Consider the following 18,443-nt stretch of genomic DNA (forward strand, 5'->3'; position numbering starts at 1 on the left):
AGCGGAAAGTTATAGGGTCAATCAAAGGTTGAAAGTTACAGAGCATCAAGATTGAAAGAGGATGAAAGTCAAACAAATAAATAAAAACCTAGTAAACAATAACCCATCATGTAAGTGAGTGCCATTATAATTTACTCTAATCCCCATTCCTGGTTATGTAGCTTGAACCCTTTTCAATCTCATTTCCTTAAAAGTCACAAGGCTGGGTGGATGTGGATAAAAGAGTTTCTTCCAGCCTCCAGGGCTCTCTATTTGTGATCTTCCACAGTATCCTTCTTTTCATATCATATTTAAGAAATCTCGTCCAACCCAATGCAACATTAGTAGACCTAATTCAGCTCTGACAGGCTGAATTTTATCCTTCAAACTTGGATTGTCCTTCAAAAAATTTCAAGGGAACTCTGATCAAGTTTTTACTCCATTTGCACTCCTTGAAGTCTTCCAACACCAATTAAGGACTTCCCCTGTTATATCACCAACAGCCAGACGTTGGTACCAGCGGAAAACAAAAACTTTTTTCAATTCTCCAAACACTCCCTGGGGCCAACGTCTGGCTGTTGGTGATGTAACAGGGGAAGTTTTTGTTGCATGTAGAAGTGTTTTGCGATAGGGTAAAATTTTCGTTGATTCTCTTTGAATAACATTGGTATTTATAAGGATCCAAGGGAGTGTTTTGAGATTTGAGTAACCTTAGTATTTATAAGGATCCAATTCCTTTCCTAAATTACCGTTTTATTATTATTATTATTTGCAATAGGGTAAAATTTTCATTGAATCTGGGGGGTAAATAAGAATGAAAAGACAAAGAAAATGTGTTGTCCATATAAAAGGTGTGAGATATTTTGAAATTTATCTGTTTTGTCCTCACCCGTCCTGCATGTTATCAACACTATCTTCTTTCTTGCAAACTGAAAGCTCACAAAAATACCAAACTGGAAGCTCCTCCTCCACCTCCAACCATTCATGTAAGCTTCTTCTCTCTTCATTCACTGTCTGACTGTATCTTACATTTTTCAGTTTAGTTTGTGCATCAATTACCATCCTTTCCTCTAATGGAAATTTCATTTGGTAACTAAATAGGTTGATTGTTGAATGTGCCATCAGTTATATTTTCATTGGGCCAAGAATCTGTAGTAAGAGTAATTTCAGATGGAAAACCAAGAGTTCCATTGGTGGTGGAGCTGTCGAGAAGAGCAAGCGTGACGGCCTGTATATTGACAAACGTGGAAAATTCAGAAGCTTCAACAACAAGAAAATGTCTAGGAAACGATGTAATCAGAACATTGTACTCATTTTGTTGTCTTAGCTATGATGTTATTGCATACACACACGTTCAAAAATGCAGACCATCTTCTTTGTCTAGGTGGTTCTCTAAGGGGGCGAGGATGGAAATATGGATCCGGGTTTGTTGATGGAGTTTTCCCAGTGATGAGCCCCACTGGTCAGAAGATTCTGGACCTTGTACAGAAGGAAGTTGATAAAAGCAGTATTTGGGAAATTCTTGATACACTTCCAGCCTCTCATACCATATGGGATGATATCATTAATGTCGCTGTTCAACTTCGTCTCAATAAACAGTGGGGCTCCATTATCTTGGTGAGAAACTAGTATTCCCCATCATGTTGAATTTGATTACTATCTAATATTGCACTTTGCAATTTGTCATATTTAGAATGATCAAAAGTCTCTGATATTTTGATAAACTTGATATTTCTGAGTGTAATGTTGTAATCATCTGTCCAGATATGTGAGTGGATATTGTACAAGAGCTCCTTCAAGCCAGATGTCATCTGCTACAATTTGCTGCTAGATGCTTATGGGCAGAAATCGCAACATAAAGCGGCAGAATCAACATATTTAGAACTTCTTGAAGCTCGATGCATCCCCACTGAAGACACTTATGCCCTTCTTCTGAGGGCCTACTGCAAGTCTGGATTGCTAGATAAGGCTGAAGCCGTCTTTGGTGAAATGAGAAAGTATGGTCTTCCTCCAAGTATGTGTCTGTTCCAATTTCTAGCTGCTTTTAAGAAAGGAAAAAGTTAATCTAAGGAGCTTGAGAAATTAAATAATGAATATTGTGGATCATTATCATCGTAATCATGTATATAAACGTTCTTTTAGCTTCTAATAACTGCTTCTGCTGCGAAATACTTTTCAATGTTGCTTGGTAAATCTTGTTTGAATCTCAAAATTCAAAAACCTTGGCCCCAGCTTGTTAGTTTATCACATATGACTGATTGCATTTCCTTCAAACTAAGTACAATGTGAATTCATGCAGAAAGATCCTAATTTTACTCAGGTGCAATCGTGTTCGATGCTTATATTAATGGGTTAATAAAAGGAGGAAACCCTCAAAAAGCACTAGAGATCTTTCAGAGGATGAAAAGAGATCAATGCCAACCATCTACTGACACATATACGACGTTAATCAATTTATATGGAAAGGTGAGCCGTATTGCATTTTAGTACTTTCTGCAAGCTTGAAGTCCTCTGCTTTTCTAATGATCGTCTACTGATATAGTTCACTGCTTCAGATTACTAACAAGCAAATGTTCTATTTCTTGCTTGCTTATTAAACAATACAACAAAATGTTCCTCAAAATTTAAGATCTGTGCAGGAAAGAAAATCCTACATGGCCTTAAAGCTGTTTCACGAAATGAGAAGTCAGAAATGTAAACCCAACATATGCACGTATACTGCTTTGGTAAATGCATTTGCTAGGGAAGGACTTTGTGAGAAAGCAGAAGAAATATTTGAGCAGATGCAAGAAGCAGGACACGAGCCTGACGTTTATGCTTATAATGCACTTATGGAAGCTTACAGGTTAATATCTACTGAATTTGGTGGTTTAATGTTCCACGAATATGCAATCATTTCAGAACATATTACTACACCTCCTTGAGAAGCAACTTCAAAAAATATGTCCAAGTTGTTTCAATATATACCCAAACTTCTGTATGATTTTTCTCCCTACAGTCGTGCAGGGTTTCCTTATGGGGCTGCAGAAATTTTCTCTCTCATGCAGCACATGGGATGTGAACCCGATAGAGCTTCATATAATATCATGGTAGATGCATATGGGAGAGCTGGTCTTCATGAAGGTAAATATTAACATTCAGACTTCAAGGCACCTTTGTGATTGCAAATGAAACTATTATGGATAAGTCTGTTCTGTTCAGTGCTATTATGTTCTTATGATAGAAATAACTTTATCATCATTGTCTTCTATTATATTTCTCGTTCCATGCATAATTCTATAACCATTGCAGCATTCTAAATTCTAACCATCTTCATTTATAATAACCGTTCTCTGTATGCATTTCAGATGCAGAAGTTGCATTTGAAGAGATGAAGCGATTAGGAATAACCCCAACAGTGAAATCCCATATGCTGCTTTTATCTGCCTACTCCAAAGCTGGCAATGTAACAAAATGTGAGGACATTGTGAACCAGATGCAAAAGTCCGGGCTGGAGCTAGACACCTTTGTCATTAACAGTATGTTAAACCTGTATGGCAGGTTAGGTCAGTTAAAAAAGATGGAGGAAGTTTTGACTGCAATGGAAAAAGGACCATATGCAGCTGATATCAGTACATACAACATCTTGATTAACATATATGGACGGGCAGGGTTTTTCGAGAAGATGGAAGAGCTCTTTCAATCACTTCCAACCAAAAACTTAAAACCTGATGTTGTGACTTGGACTTCTCGTCTTGGAGCATACTCTAGAAAGAAACTATACAAAAGATGCTTGGAAATTTTTGAAGAAATGATTGATGCTGGTTGCTACCCAGATGGTGGAACTGCCAAAGTACTTCTTGGAGCATGTTCAAGTGAAGATCAAACCGAGCAGGTTAGTACTGTTATTAGAACAATGCACAAGGATATCGGGACTGTTTTACCTATCTGATGGATGGATTTTATTAATTTTGATCATAAAGATAGATATTCTATATATATGCAGCAAACGAGTTCACCCACTTGAATTTATTCAGGACAAATATTTTGGATTACGTTATGGTCATCCGTGTATAGTTGTATTAAATTGCAAGAATTTTGTCATCTTTTTCATATTAGGAGTTGAAAGGCCTTCTTGCATTATGCCCTTGATTTGCAAGTTGCTAAGTTCTAACAGAGGAGGATCTAAATTTATCTGAAGTATTGGAACTTGTAGTGAAATGATCAAGATTTGCAAGTGAACCCCTCCCTCTTAGGTTTTCTTTCTTTCTCACAAACATCACAAACTGATTCTTCTGATGCCTCATGCTCTACAAATTAATACAGAAGGGAATGGGGATGCAAGTGACTTAAGTGTTTTACCTTCTGTGGTAGGTGAAGGTATTTTAACCCTTTGTTTCAAATGAAAAGGTAGGGCTGCTTGTGCTGGATAACAAAGCACAATGGATGTGAAGGTCAAAAACTAGGCATATACTACAATGAAACAAAAAGCATCACCACATGCATTTTTGAATACATAAGCCACTGAAGTAGGTTCAGAAAAGTCAGAAAGTGTTTTAGGTGAAGGGGGTGCCCTATCTCTGTTGGTAAACCCAGCACACAACTTGTGAAAGAAAAAAACTACAATGGTTGCAGCTGTAGACAACAGGATCCGAAAACGGATGCTGTTAACATCCATCTCTTCATCAGGATCATCACAAAGCATTATCCATTAAGGGATGCTCAAGCTTCATATCTCTACGTTACTAAAGGTAGCTCCATGTTTGCAACCACTGGAGGATAAGCACTTTATGATTGTCTATGCAATGTTTGCCTGAGCTTTTACACGCCCACAAGTAAAATTAGATAAGAAGGTACACAAAATAATGTTATCTTATTAGATTGTCAATTCCCTTAACCAACTTAGAAGTCGATTCGGTCAGGACAACGATGATGCAGTCACTGATCATTGTTTTCTTCGACTGAAGCCATCTTCAAACAGCAGAAAGACATTTTGAGTTCACCTGAGAGTATGTAACAAATTTGAACTGCATTTGAAGATGAAACAAGGAATTGATAAATCATTCGACAAAAGAAAAGTTTCACAGAATGAAGTGGTGAGTGGTAGTCTTACAGATGTTTTAGACTAATCAGTACAAGGAATCGTTCTTAATCCCAATGAAGTAACAAAAGAGTGCAACATTGTGGGGGGAGGAAAAGCAAAAAAAAATCACAAGTGGCATAAACTGAAAATAGATTTATAAATTATGTCCACTTGTGTCATATAGACCATGGTTTTAGGGAAGTTCCATTAACATGTGACGTGTCCTTTAAATAATAATTCGACAGTATCACTCTGCCACAGCGACACTCACCAACTTCGGCCTTATTGGGTTTGTTGACAAATTGACAGACCACCTCGTATATTCATATCAAACTTTTTCTTTTTCTTTTTTAAATTTCTAGAAATTTTCTCAAAATATTCGCTCAATATTTTCTATTTATTTCCAATTAGACTAATTAATTATAGGGAAAGTGGAAACAAATAGAAAACCACACCCACCAACCCCACTATATAAAAGAGAAAAGAGAACGAGTGTAGTTTATATATAAAGAGAGGAACAGAGTGGTAGTGCTGTTGGATTTACAAATGGCTTCAAGGTTGCTGTGGGCTTCAAGGGCTGCTTCCTACCTCAGAATTCAAGTGACCCACAGAGGGTTTGCTTCTGGTAAGCTAATACAAACCTACCGCTTCCCTCTTTTCCTGGATCACTTTTCTTTTATTGATTTGCTTTATGTGTTCCACAATGATCCTCTGGAAAGACGAATACTTTTGAACGTGGTTTGTTAGTGATTTTTATATTCAATGCTTAGATTGATAAGAAGTTGATTTTTCTGACATTGGTTTTGGTATTGGTGAAGATGTGGATCTCATTTCTGGGTTTGTTAAAATGATTGATCTATGACTTTTGCAACTAAAGATCTGATTTTTCCTGACGGGTTGTGCGTCTTTTTGCCAAATGGTTTGATATTATGTGGTTGTGGATTTAATCTTCCAGAGATTAATGGGTTTTTGCGTCTTTTGCAAAATTTGATGTCAGTGAGGTATAATAATCAGCGCATTATGATCGTATAGTTATTGCTCTTTGGCTAGAATTTAGTTTCAGCCGTGAGTGACTGTCATTAGTTTTTGACAGATACATGTTCAAGGCTTTCATTTTCATTTGTTCTAGTTACAAGGTCGCCTCTAGATAAATATATCTGTGCATTGTGAATGAAAAAAATGGGATTTCTTGTCGTCTCTTCTCTTGCAATTAAAACAAGTTCAGAGTGGGTGTCATGAACATGAAGTCTCGATATGGACTTATAATTGTTTAACCAAGCCAAATAATATCTGAGATGGTATAACTTTGGGATTATTATTTACTCAGTGTATTGTAAAGTGTTTTGGCCAGTAATATTATCTGATGAGATATGAACCTAATTCGAAATATTGTTCTGTTCGCAAACTCAGAAGGAAGTTGTTATTATTGTATTGATAGCTGGTATTATATTATCAGAACTGGTGAATTTTTATTTTGTTACATTCATAGCTTCCTGGTGGTTCATCTTTTACATTTCCATTTACTTGCAGTTGTGAAGGATCTTAAGTATGCCGATTCTCATGAGTGGGTTAAAGTCGATGGAAACTCTGCAACTGTTGGAATAACTGATCATGCTCAAGATCATTTAGGTGATGTTGTTTATGTTGAGTTGCCTGAAGTGGGGGCTGCTGTGAAGCAGGGTGAAGGTTTTGGAGCGGTTGAAAGTGTCAAGGCAACAAGTGATGTTTACTCTCCTGTGTCAGGAAAAGTGATTGAAGTCAATGAAGAGCTTGGCAACTCCCCTGGTTTGGTAGGTACCCTTGGGTTATGTTATTTTTAGGATTGTTATGATACTTGCATAAAGACAGGCCAGCTGGGTGTGTTTCTGCGCTTTTTGCCTACTTTTGTCGTTGGTATCCTTATATCTGAATTACAAAGACAATTCGCTATTTGTCTTTGTTTAACTAAGACTTACTTTATATCAGGCCAAAACAAAGTAGAAAAAAATTGAGAATGGTTATTGTTAATGTCATGAGTTATATAAAGTTGAAATAATTTTTCAATTATGTAGTCAAAGACATCCTGAAATTAGTTTTGTATTAAATCTGTAGTGGCAACGTCCTGTGCATTATTTTTAGTGAAATCCTAAGAATAAGTGCTACAATTTATAAGTTGTCTAGAGTTATGTGCTTAACAGTGAGGCAGTGTTTCCTTCAGTTACATGATGATACCATTACCAACTCAAAATTTTCTAAAGAATTATGGGAAGGTTTTATGTGTGGTAGACTTCCATGTGGCATTTTCTCTTAGACTTGGTTATAACTGCATACAGATGGAACCTCTATCTCTCTCTCTCTGTTCAAATCAGTAGTTCCCATCTCATAATTAGTCATAATTTTTTTGGTAGTAGTGGGGTTAGCTGATAAATACTTGTGTGACTGAATTTGAATAGTGTGGAGAACATATAGTTTTTGTAATTTAAGAGTTGTGGAGATGGTAGCATAAGTGAAACATAATTAAGAACTAACATTTTAGTTATTGTTGATGCCCCATTTTTTGATGAAAAGACAACTTGGTAATCTATTGAAAGGCTAAACAAAGGTATCTTGTTTATGGTTAAACACTCATCTCTTCTTTTAATGGTTAAAATGTCATTAAATTATTATGTCAGTTTTAAGCTCAACCACCCCCAATATTTTTGACACAATCAATGTTTGGATAAACTATTAGGTGGGCTTAATTGAAGTTTGTGGTCCTTTGTGAAATTTGTAACTATCTCTTCAAGCGTTATCCCAAACCATCAAAAGTCTTTCAGCTTTGCATAATTTGTTGGATTATGCATCCTCTATGAACATCAATTCATTACAGACACATCAAAGATTCCACCCCCTTATGTTTTCCCTGTGGTAATGTTTGATCCATTTTTCTGTACTAGGTCAACTCAAGCCCATATGAGGATGGATGGATAATTAAAGTCGAGATAAGTGATAGCGGTGAAGTGAAAAAGTTGATGGACTCAGAAAAGTACACCAAGTTTTGTGAAGAAGAAGATGCACATTGATTGATCCAGGCCAATGGCAGCTGGCACTCCTCACAAAATGGGTTGCTTGTGCATAGAATGTAACAGGGGTAGTCAAAAGTGCAAATTCAGCTTTCCACATTTATTCTGTCTCTTACACCGCTTTTCTTCCTCATGAGGAATCAATTTATTGGGATTGTTGTTTCTATCTGGATAATGAATGATCAGTTTTGTCGTTCTCCTGTTTGGTCTGTCCTTTGATGTTGTGGTAGATGTGGGATTTGTTAAATGTTCATTGCTGAGAATGAGATAAAGTGCTACAAGTTGAAGTAGGAATACTATGAAACATATTTTCTTGAAAGTCAATTGTAATGGGAATCCATATTTTTTTATAAATTTGAATCACATTTTCTGTAGCAGTTGTGTTTAACGTCTGATGCCTCAGCTTCAAGGCTTTAACCCCACGGTGGGCAAAATACAGACTGATGATGGCATCCTCTTGGTTAAACGACTGGAGGAGAAATAATGGGTTTCCCTTCTTCTGGGTGCCAAGTTGAAGGCAGCCATGTCAAGAGGCCCTTCAGCTATTCCCCAATATGATGTAGTGAAGTATATGCAATTTGGTTGACACCCCAGGAAGTCTAATGCGGACACACACATGGACTCAACTTCACCCAAAAACAAAGCATCACTGCCAATACTCTCAATCTCCTCAACGCATTCTGGTCTATCCCCACAAGCACATAGCAGTTTGAAAACCTTAACGCGCACGGTCATCCTAAGATGAAAATCAGAACCTTCAAACTTCATAATGAGCAATAGCTCTCCACGGGACGATTCGACAAGGTAAGGTCCAAGTCCAAATAGTGGAGCCTGTTTTACCACTTTGTTTATATAAGGTTCAGTAGTTGCATCGTTGACATTGATAGAAAAAACCGATCCATCATAGCTAACAACTAGAAACTGGCCTTTATAATGAATTACATCAGAGAATTGGCTCCTACTATCTGTGGCTATGTGAGTCCAACCATCATCCCCCGACTTTTTTTTTTCCCCGACTTTTTCTTTTGTTTTTTGGTTGAAACACCCCTTAACTTAAGATGGGCTATTTTTTCAGAATGATCATAGATTACCAGAGCTTCATAATCATTTGGAAACAAATAAGGGTCAGTAGACAATACAACCTTCCTAATGTACCTTTCAGGTCTAATAAACAACCGTGGGACTTTCGTGACTGACGGTAGGCGAATGGCACTTCCAGTGAAAGGATTTAAGAGTGTTATTACCGATTTGTAGAACATCTGTTAGACCAGCCATGCTATATGGGACTGAATGCTGGACAGTTAGAAAACAGACATGTTCATAGTTCCTGTAGGTACATATTAGCCAAATGTTACAACCAGCACAGTGATATGCACACCTCTATATCTGTTTCTCTAACGGCATATTAGCCATTGTTAGACACAAATTGTTAAGAGATCAGATTAAAATATTTGTCATCTTCTGAATCCTTCAAAATTGGAAATGTTTGCTGAATAATCTTTGCTATGTTTCAAAATTGAAGGGTCATTGCCTCAACCTTAAAAGCCTGGTTTTTATAGTGAAAGGGATGTCAATGAACTCGAGGTCTATCCTTCTTCTAAAGCATTTTCAGCTAATGAAGTCACAGTCCTTTTACACTAATGGAGGCTCCATAAACGATATTTCATGTTGGTATGTTAATCTGGTGCTTTTGAAGTCAGTTTGAAAAGTTCAATATAATTAAGAGATTCACAACCCATGCGTTAGCAAATGCACCCTCTAATTTTTTTATATTTGTTTTCTTTGGAGTTGAGGTGGAGTTCACACAACAGAAACACAGATGCTGATACAAGAACAAATATAAAAGCTTAAATGAATTAGATTTTTCACTGGAGGTGGTGTAATATCTCTTTCTTTCTTTTTTTTTCTTTTTTTTTAAATTTAAAAATAATGTTCTTTGGTGGGTTTGTTTTGGGTTCCTATGCAACAGGAGGAGGAGACAAATCTTTCTTCTTCTTCTTCTTTTTTTTTTTTTTTTCTCTCAGCAAACAAGAGGGCATGATCAAATGTCAAAATCTATAACAGAAATGCAATATCCAAAGAATGAAAAGCAGTCCAACCAAGAAGAAACTAGCAAATATTAGTGAGTCAACAAAACTTATGAATTTAGCAAATAGAGAACCTGACGCCAGTTTCAAGCAGAAAAAACTTACTTGCGTAATATGAAGAGCATCTTAAAGCCGCTGAATTTGAATCCATTGCTCTGTAACAATGTCAGCCATCTGAAAGCAAAGAGAAAGAAGCCAATGGCAAAATGAACACCACACTAATAACATCACACATTCATAGCCATAGACCAAAGATGGATTGAATACATCAGTGCATGACCTTATGAGCCTGAGAGGCAACCGTTTTGAGTCTATCCTCGGCATCTTGTGCTTTAGACTCTAAAAAATCGGCCTAGGATGGCGGCTAGGAGGCTAGGCTGGCGCTAGGGGGCTAGGCGGCTGGGCAGGCGCTAGGCTGCTGGGCGGGCCTCCTAGGCGGGCCGAACCCAGAGTACGAAGCAGCCGAAACCGAAGAAAACAAATCGAAGCTTGAGTTGATGGAGAAGCGAAACTTCGACTGCAACCTCCGTCCTCTGTGGCTAGGCGGGCGCTATGCGGTTGGGCGGGCCTCCTAGGCATGTTGGGTCTTTTTTCGGTGCCAAACCCGGAGGACGAAGCAGCCGAAACCGAAGAAAACAAATCGAAGCTTAAGTTGATAGAGAAGCGAAACTTCGACTGCAACCTCCGTCCTCCGCGAGTGCAAGCTTCGTGTTCGGTTCGAACATATTTAAAGAGTATAGCCACACGGCTATACTCTTAAAATATTCGAATATATTAACATTTCAAGCGTATAGCCGAGTGGCTATACTTTTAAAATATTCTAATATATTGGGCGAGTATAGCCGCCCGGCTATACTCTTTGAATATACAATTTTGTAATATATATATATATATAAAGCAAAATGCAGAGAATTGTGAAACATTCAAAATACCAGAAAATGACATTGGTTAATTCAGACATTAAGAATTGAAATTATTAATTAAATATGGATAATATGGTAAATTCACTTTTTTTCAAATTAAAAAAATTAAAATTAAAAACAAAATCAGATAATAGGTCCTACTTTTATGGAACATAACTACCCATGTTATCTTTTCTTAATTTTTTAAAAAAAGAAGAAAACCAATTGGCACATGCGCAAGCATGTGCCAAGAGGCTAGTATCATTTTACGGTTTGGGGCTGAAATACCCCTTTAGTCCATTGGACTAGAGCTATTTCTTCAAAAAAAAAAAAAAAATTTGGTGAAGAAACGAGGCTAACGCCCAACAAAGAAATTAAACAATGGCTCAAGGCCTACAGACTCCAAGTAAATCTTTACTAAGAAAAGGGTCTAATACTGTCAGGAGGGTCATGAAAGGTTGACAAACCCAACTTAAGACATGAACCCAATTCAGCTCATTTATCCGCTACGAAGTTGCACTCCCGATATACATGATGAATAGAACAAGCCGTGTTTTTAACAATCCATATACTGATAAAGTTGAGAAAATTGCACTCCCGATATCCAAAGCTACGTACAGATTCTCAAAGCTTGCAAACTGCGCCAAACCAGATAAAGTCGGAAATCAATATCAACTTTTCTAGTATCAAATCTAGAACGTTGCCTCGGAGCCATGCCAAGTCAGAATCCAAGGTTGATGATATTGCCTCTGCCATATATTGACAATTTATTGGATTGGATTTATGGTGGAAAACAAAGCTGGGGAAATAGTTTTCTAGGTATACGAGTGTTTACAAGCTTTTCCACTTTCTATACAAGTTCCAACGAACCCTAAACCATATAAGAAAGAAGGGCTTTTTTTAATTTTTAATTTTAAAAAAAAAAAACAATTGTGTAAACTAGAGGGGATGAGATTTTCTAATATTTTCAATTTATGGTATAATATGATATACGATAAATCACTGGCTTGTTCCTATGAATGACATGTAGGGCCAGTTTGACATTGTTGTGCTGTGAAACTAATCGCTATCAGATTTGCTGCGAGATAAAGTAGTTTGGCATTTGGTAAACTTTTTGTTAAAAGTGTTGTTGGTACTAATTTTCGCATAATCATTAAACCTAGCGCCTCTTCGAAAGTGATTCCCTCATAATCAGAAAATGAAAGTACCTCATTAGCTGTTTTCCTTTATAGCTTTCTCTCACCGCAATTTTTAACAATGTGATTTTCTCATAATTTACCAAATAGGTTTGGCTTATCAAATTTTTAAAAAATTACTTATCACACCAAATAAGCAATGCCAAACGGGCACTTAGAAAAAGGAAAAAAAAAATCAAAATTAGAAAAATGGGCTTCAAATGTGGGTTGAGCATCTCAATTATGGCGCCAGGAAAAGAAGAAAAGCATATCGTAAGGAGTTTTTGGATTGCTTGATTTCTTAGGAAGATGTATATTAATTTGTGAATAAGTAGGATATTATTTTCCTATTATGATTTAACTAGGATTTTAATTATTTTCTTCTTAGTCAAGGACATTATTAGAATCTATGGTTTCTTACAATTTTTTAGGGTTTTTTTGTTTTCTATTTAAGCTGTATTTGTAGTATTTTATCATATTATTAATCAAATTTAGATATTTTATTTTTACTTTCTAGTGGATTCCTTTAGGGGTATTGTTTGATTTCCTTAGTTAAACTATAAGGACAAAATGAAAGCTCAATACTCTGGGAAGTCTAGAGCAGACGCACATGGATTCAGTTTCACACAAAAACAAAGCATAATTTCCAATACTTTCAATCTCCTAAACCCTTTCTGGTCTATCTCCATAAGCACATATCAGCTTGAAAACCTTAAAGCTCATAGTCACCCTATGTAACAGAAAATCAAAGAGTTCAAACTTCCTAATGAGCAATAAATCTCCGGACGATTCGACAGGGTGTACTAGTGAAGCCTGTTCTAGCACTTTTCTTACATGGGGTTTAGATGTTGAGTCACAGCTGACATTTATCGTAAAAACCAGACCTTCGAAACTAACAACTACAAACTGGCCTTCATAATAATTTACATCACAGAAACCGATCCCTGTAGGTACGACTATTTGAGCCCAACCATCATCCCCTGACTTAATGTGTGAGCTATTTTCTTTCCAGCATGATCATAGATTGCTAGCACTTCATAATCACTGGGAAACAAACAAGCTTGGGTCAGCAGACAATACAACCTTCATAATGTAGTAATCACATCTAAGAAAATCCGGTGGGACTTCCATGACCGGTGGAAGCCTAATGGTACGTCCGGTGAAAGGGTTTAAGAGTGTTATTACCAAGTTGTCATCCACATAAGCCAACCAACCATGGGAAGAACCGCAATACCTCTTGTTGTACGGCGCATGCAAGTCAAGGCTGTAAGTCGTACCTTATTGTGTGACACTATACAATCCACGAATTTGTTCGTTGTTGCGTTTGCTGCTGGGAGCCATGCCCAGTCTGAAACTAGAGATAAGGCCTCTTCCATAGTGTGCTAGATATGATTATTTAAGGTCTGGCTTTGGGTTGGATTTCATTGACAATTTATGAGGAATGGAGAGGCTTTTCTTTGGCCATGACATTTTTAATATATAAATATTTATCCCCCTTGGTTACAAAGCAGAATATTCTCAGATTCAAGCAAAACCAATGAAAGATTATGGATTTTCTTCCTTAAGTGGTTCGATATGATCAAATTCAACTTAAGAATTCAATATGGTTCAATATGAAGTTTTTGAAAGCTCCAAAAGTATAAAAAGCTGACTTGACTCATTACATCAAAGCTTCAAAATCATTAGGAAACAAAGAAGGGTCAGCTGACAATACAAGCATGGACATGCAGAAATAATCCTAAGGAATATCCAGGGATTCGGGGCCTTTGAAAGGGTGGAAGGCGAATGTTATGCCGGGTAGAGGGGTTCAAGAGGGTTAGTGCCAAATAGTGCATGATTGAGGTCAAAGAGTGCAAAGTTATACTTGTTTTTCATTTTGTGTTCGGAAAATTGGCGCTAGGCGGCCGAGTAGGAGCTAGGCGGGAGGACAGCAGCGCGATTTCACCAGGTAGGCGCTAGGGAGTTAGGTGGCGCCTAGGCGGCCTGGGCGGGTTTGGAAGGGGTCTGACCCGGAAAAAAAAAAAAAAAAGAGAGGCCATTTTGGAATCTCCAAGGTCAGGGACGAGGTGATGATGTGGCTCAGATTTGGGGGTGGGGAGATGATGATGGTGCTATGAGCAAGAGAGGAAGAGATGAGGATTGAAGAAGAAGAGAGGTTGAGGGTTTTGTGTGAGCGAGAGAGAGGGGTTAGAAGACGGCTCGTGTTAGCCTTAGGGTTTGAGAAGGAAAATTGAAAAAAAAACTAGAGAGATGGCCCGGGCTTAAAACACTAACTAGCCCCTTGGCACATGCTCATGCACGTGTCAATTGGTTTTTTTTTTTTTTAATTTTGTTTTTTATTTTTAGAATTAAGAAAAGATAACATGGGTAGTTATATTTCATAAAAGTATGACTTATTATCTGATTTTGTTTAATTTTAATTTTTTTAATATGAAAAATGTGAATTTACCATATTATCCTCATTTAATTAATAATTTCAATTCTTAATATTTAAATTAACAAAGGGAATTTTCTAGTATTTTGAATGTTTCACCATTTTGCTTTATATATATATATATATATATAAAACCAAATGCCTTATTTAGACGTATTATTTTTATGGAAGATTCACTATTATACCCAATATAAGAGCCCAAATTATTATTATTATTTTTAAAAACCTATATGAAATGGACTTTAGAAACACACCCAAAACCCATTTACAACATAACAAAAAGGTTTTTAACTTCTTTTAAATTACAAAACTACCGTTGATTTCTTAAAACAAACTCAACTCCAAAACCTCATAAATAAAAAAGTCCAAAACACTCAATACGGCATCAAAGTAATTTAATAATCAAAATTAAATTTCATAAGGCCAACTGTCATTTTTTGGGTTTGTTTATAGAAATTAAATGATGTATGGTATATCTATAATAATATTAGTGCTAATAATGGGCATATGACTAAATATCTCTATTTTTATTGGGATTGAGCCTTAGAAAATACAACGTTAAATGGATTTTGCATAGCAACCACTAATAAGTAACAAATAACAAATAAATATTGTTTAATATATATTTATTATGGTAATATTTTATATCAATTATGGTACTTTATAATATTTTATTTTGTAATTTCCGCCAGTGATAATCAGCACAGGAAACTGGGTGTGACAAGATTTGAGGTGCTGCTTCTTCTGATCCAAAGCTAGAGGTTCCCAATGAACCCTAAACCCCATATAAGAAATGTCTTTTTTTGAAAGAAAAAAAAAATTACAAACAATTGTGGAAACTAGAGGGGATGTGATTTTCTAATATTTTCTATTTACGTTATAATATGATGTACCACAAATCATAGGCTGGTAGTTTTCGGATTGCTTGATGAATTTCTTAGGAAAATTTATATTATATTTTGAGAATAAGTAAGATATTATTTTCCTATTATTACTTAAGTAAGATTTTAATTATTTTCTTGTTAATCAAAGGATATTATCCTAGAATCTATGGTTTTTTACGAGTTTAGGGTTTCTTTATTTTTTATTAATTTAAGCGAATTTATGGAGTTGTATTTGTAATATATTTTATTATATTATTAATCAAATTTATAGGTTTTTATTATTTTTTTTCTGGTGAATTCCTTTAGGGTTATTTTTTGATTTCTATAGTTTAAGGAACACGATATATACATGATGATAAGTTGTTTGTAGATGCATTCATGACACGCTTACCATGATACCATCTCAATTCCCAAATAAGGACAAAATGAAAGCTCAATATAGATTTTCCAATGGAAAATGTGAGGTTACATAATTTATCACACGGAGAAGTGAAGAAGAAAAGTGAAACCCCATAATCTCCTCATACCATAGTGGGTAAAATCCAAATTCCTGTTCGCTTGGGCTCCAGTAGAAGATACTTTTCGCTGGGATCATGTAAAACACAAAAATTTTCCACATTTCCGTTTTCCAAGTTGAAGACACGCAGCTGTGGAAACCCATCTACAGAATCAAGGAAGTAGATGGAATTTGGACGACACTCCGGAAAGTCTAAAGCAGAGACAGACATAGATACATTCCAATCCAAGAACAAAGCATCAGTTCCTATACTCTCAGTCTCAACCCATTGGGTTCCTCCATCATCCCCATAAGCACACCACACCTTGTAAGCCAGATCCCAAGATCTGGAATAGGACTTCTCCACGAGCAATAGGTCTTCACGTGACGATTCGACAAGGGAATAATGAGTAATAGTGTGTGAAGGTGAAGCTCTGGTAGATCTGATACACCAAGTAGTAGTTGCTAGGTCACTGTTAACATTAACTGACAAAAGCCCACCACTGCTAGTAACAACCAGAAACTGGCCTTTGTAATAAATTACATCCGATAATATCGTCCTCGCATCTATGCGAGTCCAAGTAACATCTCCTGCCTTATAATGGGCTACTTGGCTTACTGGAGAATCACTGATATGGTAGACTATCAGAGCTTCAAAACCATTAGGAGACAAAGATGGGTCAGCGGACAATGCAACCCTGTAAAGGATGGAACCCAAAAAAAAATCCATATCTTCATGTATATCTGGGACTTCTTTGACTGGTGGAAGACGAATGGTACCTCCTGTAAAAGGGTTGAAGAGGGTTAGGACCAAAAATTCACCACCCATATAAGCCAACCAACCATGGCAAGAACTACAGCAACCGTAGCTATTGTGATTATTGTACTTAGGCCCATGTTGTGGCAACTCAAAGCTGTATGTCTTTCCCTGTGTGGCACCGTACAAGGAACCTCTTCCACCGCGGTTGCGGGGGATGATCAGCATAGGAAGCTGTTTGTGACATGATTGGAGGCGATGCTGCTTCTGATACAAAGCTGCTGATCACCAACGCTTGCAAACCACGCCAAACCGAATGTAATCGGAGATTGGTATCAACTTATCTAGTATCAAATCTAGAACGTGGCTTGGGAGCCATGCCCAACCGGAATCAAAGGTTGATGATATTGCCTCCGCCATATATAGTGCTCGTTAATTTCCTCACACTCAAAATATCAATAGTTGCACCACTTGTACGTATTTGCAGGCCTAGGCTTTGGCATTTTATACAGAAGTAGTCCCAACAGTCCTAAACCGCGTAGAAAACTATCACATAAAGCGTCTCAGCGTCTCAGTCCTAGTTTAATTTGAAGTCTCAATCCGAAACCCATAGTATATCAATATCCAAAAAGTTTGCTTTTATCCGTTTGGAAATCAAAGAGTTCAAACCCCAGTAATTAACAAATAACAAACAGTAAAAGTAACATATTAAACTGATGATCAAAAAGAAAATTAAGCAAAGAAGTGATATGATGGGTTAAATTCAAAGTAAGAGGGGCAACCTCATGGCTGGACAAGATTGTTGGCTGGAGCTACTCTATGTCAAATGTGGGAACGACAATGTTAGTTAATATCTGGTCTGGTGCAATTTTTTGTCACCAAGTTTCTCCCCAACCAAGTCATTATGTAGATACTTTCCATTGTATTTTGGTCCTGCCCTAGAGCTTTGATAATTTTTGAGTGTGTGAGTTTAATATGTTATCGCCCTTTTTAATAGGAAAGGTCCTCAAAATAAAAAATAAAATAAAAAACTTGTAAACATTAATTACTGTTTCTGGGGGAAGTTTTGGGGCAGCAAGTAAGCAAGGCCACCAGTGTTTTTTAACATTTATTGAGAAAAGCTCACCATTCTGAGTAACAGCACGAAACTGGCCTTGATGATAAATTACATCTGATAATCTCGTACTAGTATCTATCGTATCCATGTGAGACCAAGTGTCATCCCCTCCCTTAAAATGGGATACTTCGCTTACTACTGTATAAAAGTCATGATAGACGTTAACTATGCCGTTAGTGGGGTGTTAGGGTTTTCTTTTCTTTTTTAATTAAGAGTAAATTGGAAATTTGTTTTTAGGTTGTTGTGTCAACTTTTAAATTCCTTAGATTAAATTTTAATGAGGTGTCGCATGAAGGTTAAAAGTAAAACAGATTATGACTGAGAAAATCATAGCAGAAGATCCAAATCCAATGACTATACAGGCTACATAGGACTTTTAGGCTTTTGAGGGAAGTTCTTTATTTTAGGGCCTCTAAGAGCAACTCCACCCATTTGCCATTTGCCATGGTGCGGTGGGGGGCGGCTATTATTTCACATGAGTAGTGGCTGCCCTTGCAAAAAGCAATGGG

The 18,443-nt window shown here is 36.8% G+C and overlaps 2 protein-coding genes across 2 annotated transcripts; both read left to right on the forward strand.

The window, feature by feature from the left end:
• The first annotated feature begins 318 nt into the window (after window positions 1-318).
• Window positions 319-3,946, forward strand: LOC117625160 (pentatricopeptide repeat-containing protein At2g35130). Its single transcript, XM_034356763.1, has 8 exons — window positions 319-965; window positions 1,081-1,271; window positions 1,364-1,596; window positions 1,744-1,993; window positions 2,300-2,445; window positions 2,619-2,824; window positions 2,978-3,102; window positions 3,327-3,946. Coding segments are annotated over exons 1-8 (1,737 nt in total). The 5' UTR covers window positions 319-963; the 3' UTR covers window positions 3,911-3,946.
• Window positions 3,947-5,454: 1,508 nt separating this feature from the next.
• On the forward strand, window positions 5,455-8,436 carry LOC117626390 (glycine cleavage system H protein 2, mitochondrial). The gene is made up of 3 exons (XM_034358067.1): window positions 5,455-5,666; window positions 6,572-6,831; window positions 7,957-8,436. Exons 1-3 carry the CDS (start codon window positions 5,588-5,590, stop codon window positions 8,080-8,082), a joined length of 465 nt encoding a protein of 154 aa, XP_034213958.1. The 5' UTR covers window positions 5,455-5,587; the 3' UTR covers window positions 8,083-8,436.
• Window positions 8,437-18,443: the final 10,007 nt, after the last annotated feature.

The sequence above is a fragment of the Prunus dulcis genome, chromosome 4, assembly GCF_902201215.1.
Source record: "Prunus dulcis chromosome 4, ALMONDv2, whole genome shotgun sequence".
In the NCBI taxonomy this organism is placed as follows: Eukaryota; Viridiplantae; Streptophyta; class Magnoliopsida; order Rosales; family Rosaceae; genus Prunus; species Prunus dulcis.